General features: G+C 63.8%; 1 protein-coding gene across 1 annotated transcript; it reads left to right on the top strand.

The window, feature by feature from the left end:
* Window positions 1-3,066: 3,066 nt before the first annotated feature.
* Window positions 3,067-13,255, top strand: LOC142826898 (forkhead box protein H1-like). Its single transcript, XM_075919938.2, has 3 exons — window positions 3,067-4,302; window positions 10,574-10,678; window positions 12,054-13,255. The coding sequence occupies exons 1-3, from the start codon at window positions 4,105-4,107 to the stop codon at window positions 13,107-13,109; spliced, it is 1,359 nt and encodes a 452-aa protein (XP_075776053.2). The 5' UTR covers window positions 3,067-4,104; the 3' UTR covers window positions 13,110-13,255.
* Window positions 13,256-14,012: the final 757 nt, after the last annotated feature.

Below are 14,012 nucleotides of genomic sequence, written 5' to 3'. Positions count from 1 at the left end.
GCTGCGGGTCGGGACTGAGGGGCACCGGCAGGGCTGGGGGGAGCCCAGGGCTGCGGGTCGGGTGTGAGGGGCACCGGCAGGGCTGGTGGAGAGCCCAGGGCTGCGGGTCGGGCGTGAGGGGCACCGGCAGGGCTGGGGGGAGCCCAGGGCTGCGGGTCGGGACTGAGGGGCAGGCATGACCCGTCTCTGCTCTGGGCCTGACTGCGGCTGGTGCTGCTCCATCTCCTCCCGCAGCCGGGCGGCCCAGCCACAGAGCCAGAACCACGTCCCCGGCCCAGGCGATGGCCCCAGGGCCCAGGCCGGGACGGGCCAGTGGAGCCGCCCCCCCAACAAGCCTTCCCCAGCTCTCACCCTCCCTGATCTCGCACCACAATGGGGCTGGGAGCCCCTGCTGGGCTCAATCAGCAGCCGACAAAGGCAGCTCCGGCCTGGGCTGGGCAGGGCGATGGACCCAGGCCCTGCGGGGGGGCAGCCTGCCGGGGAGGGGCCAAATGCTCCAGCACCAGCTCCGGGGTCAGAAGGGCAAAGGGGGAGCAGCCAGGACCGGGGACCACGGGCGGGCGTGGGGGGGGGGCAGCGGGTAGGGGTCCAGGGCAGCCAGGGCCCATCCCGGCCACAGCCGCCCCCGCCCACCCGCCAGGCCCTGCCCCCACCTGGCCCAGGGCAGCCAGGGCCCATCCCGGCCACAGCCCAGCGGGTGGAACGAGCCGCCCCCGCCCGCCAGCCCTGAGGTTGCTTCCACCCGGGCAGAGGGAGCCTGAAGAGGGGCCACGAGCCAGAGCCCAGAGGAGACAGAGAAGGGCAGGGGGGGCCAAGCCCAGAGTGACCCCAAAGGTCCTTGAGTCACTGCTCCCCCAGCCCGTGCCAGGGACCAGCGAGGCCACTCGCCTGGGGGCACTCGGAGCCACAATGTGAAGTGTGTGTGGCCAAGCCTGGCCCAGCCCTGGAAGGCTCACCCATAGCCCCGCCCACCACTGCCACTCATAGCCCCGCCCACCACTGCCACTCATAGCCTGCCCCGCCCACCACTGCCACTCATAGCCTGTCCCGCCCACCACTGCCACTCATAGCCTGCCCCGCCCACCACTGCCACTCATAGCCCCGCCCACCACTGCCACTTATAGCCTGTCCCGCCCACCACTGCCACTCATAGCCTGCCCCGCCCACCACTGCCACTCATAGCCCCGCCCACCACTGCCACTCATAGCCTGCCCCGCCCACCACTGCCACTCATAGCCCCGCCCACCACTGCCACTCATAGCCTGTCCCGCCCACCACTGCCACTCATAGCCTGCCCCGCCCACCACTGCCACTCATAGCCCCGCCCACCACTGCCACTCATAGCCTGCCCCGCCCACCACTGCCACTCATAGCCCCGCCCACCACTGCCACTCATAGCCTGCCCCGCCCACCACTGCCACTCATAGCCTGCCCCGCCCACCACTGCCACACATAGCCCCGCCCACCACTGCCACTCATAGCCTGTCCCACCCACCACTGTTACTCATAGCCTGTCCCGCCCACCACTGCCACCCATAGCCTGTCCCGCCTACCACTGCCACACATAGCCCTGCCCACCACTGTCACTCATAGCCTGCCCCGCCCACCGCTGCCGCCCATAGCCCCGCCCACCACTGCCACTCATAGCCTGTCCCGCCCACCACTGCCGCCCATAGCCCCGCCCACCACTGCCACTCATAGCCTGTCCCGCCCACCACTGCCGCCTATAGCCACACCCACTATTGCCACCCATAGCCCCGCCCATCCACTACTGCCATCCATAGCTCCACCCTCTACTGCCACCTATAGCTCCGCCCATCCACTACTGCCACCGATAGCCCCACCCACTACTGCCAGCCATAGCCCCGACCATCCACTACTGCCAGCCATAGCTCCACCCCGCTCACTACTGCTGCCTATAGCCCGGGGCCCCACCCACTACTCCCACCTATAGCCCCAGTCTCCCACCCCCCACTCCAGGTCCTGTCCCAGGCTCTGAGATCCAGGCCTGACCCTCCCCCAACTCATCCCACCTATCAGGCCCCCACACATCAGCTCCTCTCTCTCTGGCCCCCCGCACATCCTGTCCCCCGAGCTCCCCCAGGGGGACAACAGCCCCAGCCCCCGCACAGCCCCAGCCATGCTGTCAGCCACAGGGAGCAGCTCCCTCCCCCCAGCCAATTCCTGGGGGGGAATCTGTGCACCCATCTCTCCACACATCGGGCAGGTCTAGCCCACGGGCTCCGGGCTGGGACCATAGGGGCCCCGGGGTTCCAGTTTACCAGGGTGGATCTTCACCCTCCACTGGGTGCCCCCCCAGTACCCAGTCTGGGTTCAGCCCAATCCCGCCCCTCGCACTGTGGGGGGAGGGGGACAGATCATTATGGGCCGGCCACAGAGGGGAAGAGACAGAGCCCAGGCCAGCCACCGAGTCGGGGAACCGAACCCTGGAGTCCTGGAGCCCCCTGTGCCCCCCAGGCTGCCAGCCCAGGTGAGCGGATCCCCACGTCACCGCTTCCCCTGCCAGGGCTCCCCAGCAAGGCTGCTGGGCCCCCACCTGCCTCCCCACCACATGGCGCCCCCACCGCCTCCCTGCAGTCCAGCGCCCCCTGCCGGGCCCCTGCCCCATTCCCCGCGGCCCAGTGCCCCCTAGTGCCCCACTGTGGTCAGCACTGACTGCTGGCAGAGCTCCCCCGCTCCTTGAGCACAACCCCTGCAGCACCATGCTGGGTCACGGGGGTCCCGTGCGACAGCTGGAAGCCCCAGACTATCAGGCCTGGAAGAGGCCTCCAAGGCAAGCCTGGCCCCACAACTCCTGGGCTCCCTACGGGTTTCCCTTAAGCAGCCGCCCAAGGAAGCCACCGCTTGGCCCCGCTGCCAGGGGCACCCAGGCCTGCCCTCCACACAGCCGGGTCCCTGCAGGCGAGAGCACAGCCCCGTGAAAAGCGCGCAGCCGAGGCGCCGAGCCATGGCCTGGCTTGCAGGGATGGGGCTGCGCATTACGTCACCCCAGTGCCCGGCAGGCTAGAGCAGCAAGGCGAGGGGATGGCAAGTGTGAAAATCCCGGGGAGGGGGGAGGGGCACGGTGACTACAGAAGCCTCGAATATTGGAACGGTCCCTACAAACTGGGGACGCCTGGTCCCCCTCAGCCCAGGCACAGCGGCCTCAGGCCTAACCTAGCCTCCAGCCAGCCCCGGCTCTGTAACTCCAGCCTGCCACTCCGCCCACAGCATCACAGCTGGCACCTAGAGCGGCCAGGTGCGCACGCGCCCTGTGGAAAAGCAGGTGGCTCTAGCCATGCGCGTTGGCCGTGGGGACGCTCTCAGAAGACGGTTTTTCGGAAGATCTCTTTTTCTGGAAGAAGCCTGCAGTGTAGCCATAGCCTGGGCAGACAGGCGCCGGCTCCTGAGCCCCCTCGTGCCCTCTGGGCAGCAGGCTGGAGGGTCCCTGGAGGTCTCCCAGCCGCGTGTGCAGGAGTCTCACAAGACCCCGGCCCTGAGCATCCCCAGCCCCTGCCCAGCCTGGGCCCCACATTTCCTCCTCAAGCCCTGCAAACCGGGCTCCTCCTGGGGCCTTTGCTTGGGGCTTGGAGTCCTGGGGCTGCAGGGGACTCAGTTTCCCCAGGAAGTGGGCAAGACCCCAGCTCCCAGGCCTTCTGGGGAGGAAGTCTGCCTGGGACTTGGGAGAAGGGGCCAGCCCCCAAGCCCCTGACCCAGGCCAGACCCATGGGATTCAGGCTCCGGCCAGGGGTGTCCAGGGATGTTCTGAATTCGGCTCCACAGGGCAGGTCCTGGCAGAGGCGCTGCCCTGCCGGGTAGGGGTCCAGGGGAAGGCCAGGAGGGGCTGTGGGAAGGGGGCAGGTTCTCCCCTCCTGCCCCCAGCTGGGCCTGGGGTCTCCCCTCCCAGCCCTTAACCTCCCCCAGGCTCCGCTTAACAGCAACCTGCTAATTGTCCGCCCCGGGCCCTCCCCCGCGCCTCCCCCTGGTGCCAGCCGTCTGGCGGGCCGGGGTGCGGAGCAGCCAGATAAAGGCCTGGAGGAGCCGGAGCGGGGGAGTCGCCGCCTCCCTCCCGGACCGCCCCAGCCCCTCCGGGCCCGGCCGGCCATGCCCCAGCCTGCGCGCGAGGAGGGGGCCGCGGGGAGCCCGGAGCGGGATGGAGCCGCGCCCCAGGACCCGGGCCGGCGGGGCAGGAAGAAGAAGAAGAAGCGATACAACCGGCACCGCAAGCCGCCCTACACCTACCTGGCCATGATCGCCCTGGTCATCCGCGCCGCGCCCGGCCGCCGCCTCAAGCTGGCCCAGGTAGGGGCGGGCAGGGCCTGGACCCGGGCTGGGGAGGGTCCCCCGGGGCGCTCGGGGGAACTTGGGGCTCAGTGAGTCTGAACTGCTGGATCGCCCCCCCAGTGCCCCCCCCGCCAGGCGTACCCCCCGGTGCCCCCCCGCCAGGCGCATCCCCCGGTGCCCCCTCCATCCCCCTTCCCCCCGCCAGGCACACACCCCCAGTGCCCCCCCGCCAGGCGTACCCCCCGGTGCCCCCTCCATCCCCCTTCCCCCGCCAGGCACACACCCCCAGTGCCCCCCCGCCAGGCGTATCCCCCCAGTGCCCCCCCGCCAGGCGTATCCCCCCAGTGTCCCCCCGCCAGGCACACACCCCCAGTGCCCCCCCGCCAGGCGTACCCCCCGGTGCCCCCTCCATCCCCCTTCCCCCCGCCAGGCGTACCCCCCGGTGCCCCCCCGCCAGGCGCATCCCCCGGTGCCCCCTCCATCCCCCTTCCTCCCGCCAGGCACACACCCCCAGTGTCCCCCCGCCAGGCGTATCCCCCCGTGCCCCCTCCATCCCCCTTCCCCCCGCCAGGCACATCCTCCCAGTACCCCCCGCCAGGCGTACCCCCCGGTGTCCCCCCGCCAGGCGCATCCCCCCAGTGCCCCCTCCATCCCCCTTCCTCCCGCCAGGCACACACCCCCAGTGCCCCCCCGCCAGGCGTACCCCCCGGTGCCCCCTCCATCCCCCTTCCCCCCGCCAGGCATATCCCCCCAGTGCCCCCCCCGCCAGGCGTACCCCCCGGTGCCCCCTCCATCCCCCTTCCCCCCGCCAGGCACACACCCCCAGTGCCCCCCCGCCAGGCGTACCCCCCGGTGCCCCCTCCATCCCCCTTCCCCCCGCCAGGCACACACCCCCAGTGCCCCCCCGCCAGGCGCATCCCCCCAGTGCCCCCTCCATCCCCCTTCCCCCCGCCAGGCACACACCCCCAGTGCCCCCCCGCCAGGCGCATCCCCCCAGTGCCCCCTCCATCCCCCTTCCTCCCGCCAGGCACACACCCCCAGTGCCCCCCCGCCAGGCGCATCCCCCCAGTGCCCCCTCCATCCCCCTTCCCCCCGCCAGGCACACCCCCCCCAGTGCCCCCCCGCCAGGCACATCCCCCCAGTGCCCCCCCGCCAGGCGTATCCCCCCCGTGCCCCCTCCATCCCCCTTCCCCCGCCAGGCACATCCCCCCAGTGCCCCCCCCGCCAGGCGTATCCTCCCCCGTGCCCCCTCCATCTCCTTTCCCCCCCGCCAGGCACCCCCCCAGTGTCCCCCCGCCAGGCACATCCCCCCAGTGCCCCCTCCATCCCCCTTTCCCCCGCCAGGCACACACCCCCAGTGCCACCCCCGCCACGCACATGCCCCCCCCCCGTGTCTCCCCTTCCCTCCTCCATCCCCCCACCAGGCACGTCCCCCGCGTGCTCCCTCCATCCCCCAGTCCCCGTCCCCCCCGCCAGGAGCGAGGAGCAGGCGGCCAAGGGGCGCTGGGGGCTGCCCGCCTTGCGGGGCAGCCCCAGGCTGGGTGCTGGGCGCGGGGAGCCCACGGGCCGGGCGGGGCTCCGGGGCAGGGCGCGGAGCGGCGCTAGCTGCGCTAGGACGGGCCCGGGCCAGGCGACAGACCCCCGCGGGGGGCCGGATCGGCTCCAGCTGCTCCCCCGCCCGCGCTATCTCGTGTCAATAGCCGGGTCAGGGGTCGGCCGGGGAAGCAGATTAGGAGCAGCGGGGGGGGATTCAGGAGCTCAGCTGAGCCGGGGGATTAGTGGGGGAGGGGGAGCGAGGAGGGTCCCCCCCGGCTGTAGCGCTGCCGGGCCCAGCAGCTCGCAGGCCTCTGCAAACACCGAGCCAAGCGGGGGAAACTGAGGCACGGACCGGCCCGCGGCTCCCAGGCGGTAGGACCAGGACGCAGGTGCCTGGTCCCAAGCCCCGCTGCAGCCTGTGGGCGGCTCCTGCTCCCGCTAGGGGCACGCAGCCCTGCCTGCAGCTGCCGTGTATGGACCCCAGAGCTGCCGATACAGCCTGGTGGGGGGAGGGGCCTGGACGAGCCAGCCAATGAGCTCCACCCAGATCGGCCGGGGGTGGGTGGGGGGCTGGGCTCATATGTTGAGCTCCGCTGTCATCCCTTCCCCCCCACCCCAGGGTCTCACGTGGGCGTGGGATGCAGCAGCGTTAATGGGAGGGCTTTGAGATCCTGGGGACCAGTGCTGAGGGGAGGGGCTCCCATCCCCCCTGGACTGGCCGGCCAGGCTCCGTAGGCTGCAGGGGGGAGTCCCAACCCCGAGACACTGTTCTGACCAGTCCCTGCTCAGGGAGCCAGCAGGAGGCATCAGGGCACCCCCAGCAGCCTGCCTGGCTGCGTACCCCCTGCCCAGGCCCACGGCAGTGTGCCCTCTAACCCCCACCGCCGAGGGGGGGAGTGATGTGCACCAGTGTGGAGGGACGTGCGACACGAGGGGGCGTGCAACACCATTCAGAGGGTGGGAAGGGGGCCCTGGGGTTCTGCGTGTGGAATGGGGCTCCAGGCTGGTGGGTGGGACCAGGGATGAAGGTGTTAGGGTACAGGAGGGGGGTCTCATTTGGGAGATTCAGAGTGGGGCAGGGGGTTGGGACTCGGGACTTACCTGGGTGGTTCCTGGCCAGCGGGGCCACGCAGGTGGCCTGGTGTTTGCCTGCCCTGGGGCTGTGTGCAGAGCGGGGCAGGGAAAATACGTTTACTTGTGTAAATGTGTAACCGCTGCTTTTTACATGTTTACACGCAGGGGGCACGCGGGAGCTGGCTTAAAAGCTCGCTGGCTCCTGCTTTCCCCTCCCCACGCTGCTTGTTGGGGGCAGGCTGCCGTTTCCTCCCCCCCCACCCTTGCTGCCTGGGGGAACGTGCAACTGAGGACACTTTAACATCCCTAGCACAGAGGCCCAGGATCCTGCTGGCTGCCTCCCTCCTGGCCCCCGCATGGAGCTACTGCTGTAGCTTTCTTGCTGAGCCTGCGGGGGAGGGCCCCCCACCCCACCTGGAGCAGCTCTGTGCTGGGGCTGGCAGGAAGCAGCTTCTCCTGCCTGGACCCAGCAGTTTCAGGGCTTGGGGAGGGGTCTCTGCCCCCCACACGGGGCTCAATGGGAATTTAGACTGGTGGTGGCACTGCCTTCAGAGCTGGGTTCCTGGCCAGCAGCCACCCCGCCCCCCCACACACACGCTCTGCCTGCCCAGCTGTGAAAGCCTAGCTGCTACCAGCAACTGTGCAGAAGTAAGGGGATAACGGTACTGCAAGCCCCCTGTAGTAACCTTAAGACCCTGCCCCCGAGCTCCTTTTTGGGCCAGGACCCCACAATTGCAACACCGCCACATTTTGGATTTCAGAAGCCGCCACTATGAAATTTACCATTTTAAAAATGCTCTGACCCTGAAATTGACCAAAACAGACCATCCATTTGGAGGGTTGTAACCCTCCATCCATTCCTCTGTTCTCCCAGTGTCAAACAGCAGCCAGACAAGTTAGATATTTTTACATCTGCTAGTCTGGATAATTACATCCAAGAGTTTTAAAAGAGCTGGCTTGGGCACTGTGTTGAGCTTCAGTAAGTCTTGGTACAACATGGAGGTTCCAGAAGACAGGAAGAAACCTGAGGTGCTGGCACTATTTAGAAAGGATAAACAGCATGATTCCGGTAATTAAGGGCCTTTCATCTGTTATCAGTCCCAGGCAAGATAAGGAAGTGGCTGAAACAGGACTTGATTAATAACGAACTAAGGGAGGGTGATATAATAATGCCAGTCAGCACAGTTTAAGGGCAGAGAGAGCCTGGCAAACCCATCTCATCTCTTTTCCTAATGAGATTCTAAGTGTGGTTGAAAAAAGGAATAGTGTTGGCACCCAGGACTTGGACTTCTGGGCATTTGACTTGGTACCGCAGGATGTTTTGCTTAAACCACGGGGAAGATCCGAAATGAACCGGTGCACGTGACATGGATCGAGAGCTGCCAAATGGAGGCCACTGAGCATGTAACTGTCAATGGGGAGTTTCTAGAGAGGCCCAGCTGAGTCGGGCTCTTGGCCCGATGCTACCTAATATTTTGGATCAGTGAAAACCTAAACTCCTCCTTGGCAGTGTGTTCAGGTGACCCAGCAATCAGGGGAGGGGTGTATAAGGAAGAGGCTGATCATAGAATCATAGAATACTAGGACTGGAAGGGACCTCGAGAGGTCATCGAGTCCAGTCCCCTGCCCTCATGGCAGGACCCAGTACTGTCTAGACCATCCCTGATAGACATTTATCTAACCTACTCTTAAATATCTCCAGAGATGGAGATTCCACAACCTCCCTGGGCAATTTATTCCAGCGTTTAACTACCCTGACAATTAGGAACTTTTTCCTAATGTCCAACCTAAACCTCCCTTGCTGCAGTTTAAGCCCGTTGCTTCTTGTTCTATCCTCAGAGGCCAAGATGAACAAGTTTTCTCCCTCCTCCTTATGACACCCTTTTAGATATCTGAAAATGGCTATCACGTCCCCCCTCAATCTTCTCTTTTCTAAACTAAACAAACCCAATTCCTTCAGTCTTCCCTCATAGGTCATGTTCTCTAGACCTTTAATCATTCTCGTTGCTCTTCTCCGGACCCTCTCCAATTTCTCCACATCTTTCTTGAAATGTGGTGCCCAGAACTGGCCACAATACTCCCAACGGAGGCCTAACCAGCATAGAGTAGAGCGGAAGAATGACTTCTCGTGTCTTGCTCACAACACACCTGTTAATACATCCCAGAATCATGTTTGCTTTCTTTGCAACAGCATCACACTGCTGACTCATATTCAACTTGTGGTCCACTCTAACCCCTAGATCCCTTTCTACCGTACTCCTTCCCAGACTGTCGCTTCCCATTCTGTGTGTGTGAAACTGATTGTTCCTTCCTAAGTGGAGCACTTTGCATTTGTCTTTATTAAACTTCATCCTATTTACCTCTGACCATTTCTCCAATTTGTCCAGGTCATTTTGAATTAGACCCTGTCCTCCAGAGCAGTCGCAACCCCTCTGAGCTTGGTATCATCTGCAAATTTAATAAGCGTACTCTCTATGCTGATATCTAAATCGTTGATGAAGATATTGAACAGAACCAGTCCCAAAACAGACCCCCGAGGAACCCCACTTGTTATACCTTTCCAGCAGGATTGTGAACCATTAATAACTACTCTCTGAGTATGGTTATCCAGCCAGTTATGCACCCACCTTATAGTATCCCCATCTAAGTTGTATTTACCTAGTTTATTGATAAGAATATCATGAGAGACCATATCAAATGCCTTACTAAAGTCTAGGTATATCACATCCACCACTTCTCCCTTATCCACAAGACTCGTTATCCTATCAAGGAAAGCTATCAGATTGGTTTGACATGATTTGTTCTTTACAAATCCAAATCTCGATATACACAGGGATCTCGAGAGCTTGGTACACTGGGCACAAGCACACAACACGCTGTCGGACAGCTACATAGTAATGTGTACAGCTAGGCACACGGAGGGAGGACTCGGGGACGCAGGGAGCCTGGAAAGGGTTTGGGGGTTGTGGATAATCTAAATAGGAGCTCTCGGTGTAGCCGGAAGACCTGGGACAGGCAGAGGGGAATCTCGAGTAGGAGCAGAAGGGCGATTTCCCATCTCTGCTTGGCCCTGGTGCGACCGCTGCAGGGACCCTGCGTCCGGCTCTGGTGCCCACTATGGAGGAAGGTGTACACTGGCCAGAGAGGCGATTGGAGAACGGCTCCAGCATTAGAATCCGGGCCTGGCAGGGATACAGGCAGGGAGCGCGATCTATTGAGCTTAACAGAGCCGGTGAAAGGGAGACTTGAGGCCAGGGAGGGCAGGGGGAGCAGGTATTCAGTGGCCGGCTCTGCCGTCTAGCAGAGGCAGGTCTATGGACAGGCAGGAACTCAGACAGGAAATAAGGCGGAACATGTTGAGCAGCGAGGGGAACTGGCCCTTGGGGCGTGGAAGCCGGGCGGGCTGCGTTTCGACCAGCACTGCTCTGGCAGCGAGCGGGGGGCGGGCGTCCGCGTGACACGAGGGGCCAGCCTGGATGGTCACGATGAGCCTCCCCAATTTGTGCCCCCGCAGTGTGAGGGGCCCACCAGGCTCCCTTGTCGCGGGGGGCACAAAAGCTGGCCCACCCCCATCTACAAGTCCCAGCAAGGTGGTACCCAAGCCAGCTGGCTGGAACAGCCTAACAGAGCAATCCCACGGGGCCCGGCCAGGGTCTCTCACCGCCCGTCTCGGTTTCAGATCATCCAGGAGATCGGCGCCCTCTTCCCCTTCTTCTCCGAGGGCTACCAGGGCTGGAAGGACTCCATCCGCCACAACCTGTCCTCCAACAGCTGCTTCTCCAAGGTGCGTGAGGGGGCGGGCTGGCAATGGGGGGACGACTGACTCCAGGGGGACTCCGGAGAGCCGACGGGCTGGGTCCCAGAGCAAAGGGACGGGAGGGGAGTCAAAGGGAGTAAGGAGAAAATATATTAGAGGGATAAATACCAGGGAGGGAGAGGAATTATTTAAGCTTAATACCAATGTGGACACAAGAACAAATGGAAATAAGCTGGCTAGTAGGAAGTTTAGACTTGAGATTAGACGAAGGTTTCTAACCATTAGAGGAGTGAGGTTCTGGAAGGGCCTTCCAAGGGAAGTAGTGGGGGCAAAAGATCTAGCTGGCTTCAAGATTAAACTAGATGGCTGTGTCTAGACTGGCAAGTTTTTCCGCAAAAGCAGCTGATTTTACAGAAAAACTTGCCAGCTGTCTACACTGGCCGCTTGAATTTCCGCAAGAACACTGACGATCTCATGTAAGAAATCAGTGCTTCTTGCGGAAATACTATGCTGCTCCGGTTTGGGCAAAAGCTTTTGTGCAAAAGGGCCAGTGTAGACAGCTCAGATTTGTTTTGCACAAAAAAGCCCCGATCGTGAAAATGGCATTGGGGCTTTTTTCCACAAAAGCACATCTAGATTGGCACGGACGCTTTTGCACAAAAGTGCTTTTGGGGAAAAGCGTCCGTGCCAATCTAGACGCTCTTTTCTGCAAATGCTTTTAACGGAAAACTTTTCCGTTAAAAGCATTTGCGGAAAATCATGCCAGTCTAGACGTAGCCGATGGGTTTATGAAGGGGATGGTTTGATGACATAACGTGATCTTGGTAACTAATTGACTATTCATTATTAGAGGGAAATAGGTCAAGGGAGGGATGATAGGAGTTACTAGAGAGAACTTTCTGGGTGTCTGGCTGGTGAGTCTTGCCCACATGCTCAGGGTTCAGCTGATCGCCATATTTGGGGTCGGGAAGAAACTTTCCTCCAGGGTAGATTGGCAGAGGCCCTGGAGGTTTTTTGCCTTCCTCTGTAGCATGGGGCACAGATCACAGCTGGAGGATTCTCTGCATCTTGGGGTCTTCAAAGTATTTGAAGGGTTCAATATCTGAGATCTAGGTGAGAGGGTTATTCTAGGGGGGTGGGTGAGATTCTGTGGCCTGCACTGTGCAGGGGGTCAGACTAGATGATCATAATGGTCCCTTCTGACCTTAAAATCTATGACTCAGCTTCGGGGGCAGGCGATGGACTGTCCGGATGCTGGGCAAGGCGGGGGGGGCTAAGAGGGGCAGCCTGGCGAAGCGCGAGGCGCTGAGGGTGACGTGGCCAGGCCTGACCCACAGGGAAGCGCTGTCCAGGGCAGGGCGCCAATTCCCTCGCTGAGCCCGTCTCGCTCTGTGCCCGGCAGCTGCTGAAGGACCCCGCCAAGCCCCAGGCCAAGGGGAATTTCTGGACGGTGGACGTGAGCCGCATCCCGCCGGAGGCCCTGAAGCTGCAGAACACGGCCATCTCCCGCCAGGAGGCGGCCTCCTTCGCCAGCGACCTGGCCCCCTTCGTCCTGCACGGGTGGCCCTATGGCCGCCAGGGGGCACAGCGCCAGCCGCAGGGCACTGCCGACGCCAGCTCCGACGACGAGGAGAGCGGCTACCCGCCCGGCGAGGGGGCCAGGCCCGGCAGCTCCTTCACCATCGACTCCCTCCTCAGTGACTTCCAGGAGGTGGGTCTGTCCGGGAAGCCCCAGGAGGCCAGGGCCCAGGCCCAGCCTGTGCAGCCCCCTCCCAGCCAGCCAGCGGGAGAGTCGCTTCCCCTCAGCATGTGGGGCCCGGTCCCCATCTTCCGCCTCTCCTCCGGGCCCCCGGTGCTGCCCTGGCGACCGGCCTGCCCCTTGGCTGCGCCGCGGTCGTTCTCCTCCTCCTCCAGCAGCATCTGCACCCTCAGCTCCGTGTCGTCCGACGAGAGGGGCCCCGGCGGCCGGCGGCCGAGGCAGGCGCGCGCCCCGGCCAAGCGGCCCCGGCTGCTAGCCGCCCGCCAGAGCAGCGCATCCAGCTCGGACTCCGACAGCTCCGGAGGCTGCACCCCGGCTCCGTCGCCCACCCTGCTCCCCCGGCCGTGCTGGGAGCAGCTCCCCACCTCCTACACCAAGTGCGTGGCCCCCAATGTCGTGGCTCCCCCCAGCGGCCCCCCGTTCTTTGCCCTCCCCCCCATGCCAGGCCTGCCCTTCTACAGTTACAGACCCCCCAGCTATGGCAGCCCGGTGTACTGGGACCTGAGGCCAGGCTCCTCAGGGGTCCCCCGGCAGCAGGGCCCCCGGCTTCCTTGCCTCTCCATGGACCTGGACCACACGGTGCCGGGCATGCCCCCCAACAAGAGTGTGTACGACGTGTGGGTGAGCCATCCAGGAGACATTCTGCACCCGGCGGTGTTGCCTGGCGGCGTGGCGCTGGCCCACTACCACTCCCTGTGACGGGCCCAGCCCAGGGCCTCGGCAGCCTTGCCCCCACCGGTTCTGCCCCACTGTGGTCTCTGGGACTACAAATCCCAGCATGCAACACTCCACCCCAGGGGCTGCGCCTCCTCCCATGGCAGCCAGCGGGGTACCTGGCTGCTCTGCGGGAGGAAGACGCACGTGCCATTGACATGGGGCCTCCGTGGCTGGGCCGGGCAGCTCCTGTGGGAATCTCTGCCCCCCATCTGGGGCGCCAGGATCCACCCCAGGCAGCACTGAGACGTCATGCACAGCTGGTCCTGGGGACGCCCGAGGCCGTGCTGCGAGGCCAGTGGGCAGAGGACCCTCTCCCTTCCACGCCCGGTCGGCAGACACGTGCCCCCCCACCTGCCCCACGGGACAGCGGGTGCTGCAGTCGAGGGGCTCCTGATCCGGGTCCCCCATATTTCCCCCCTCCCCCCCAGTTCTGCAGGCTGAGGGGGGGGGGGAATGTGAGGGCAGGACTGGATACCAAGTGGGACACAGGGCGGCACGAAGGCTGGTTTTGTAGTTCAGTCATCAAAATACCAGGTACCAAGTCCAACCCGACCGCTCTCAGCCAAAGCTGGCGGGAGATGCCGGGGGGTGAGACAGACGGCAGCTTCCCGCGCCCCCTGGGGGTTGGCATTGATTGTACCCCACTCCCTCCTTCTTGACTAGCTGCCCCCTGGCACTGACGCTAATGGAGAGCTTCCGCCAGCAGCAGTAGTAAGTCTCTTTCCCCGGGCATCATCCCTTGCTGCCCACACCCTTATGTGCCTTAGGGGATCTCCCCCACTTCAGTGCCCAGAGTTTTCCAGAACCCTTTCACTGAAGCCGGAGGTTCTGTTTTGTGCGCTTCTGCGGCCCTGTCGTGGTCTGGGCTCCCTCTCAGCCGGACCC

The sequence above is a fragment of the Pelodiscus sinensis genome, chromosome 2 (assembly GCF_052426305.1).
Source record: "Pelodiscus sinensis isolate ZL-2025 chromosome 2, ASM5242630v1, whole genome shotgun sequence".
Lineage (NCBI taxonomy): Eukaryota > Metazoa > Chordata > Testudines > Trionychidae > Pelodiscus > Pelodiscus sinensis.
This window is presented reverse-complemented; position numbering and strand designations above follow the sequence as displayed.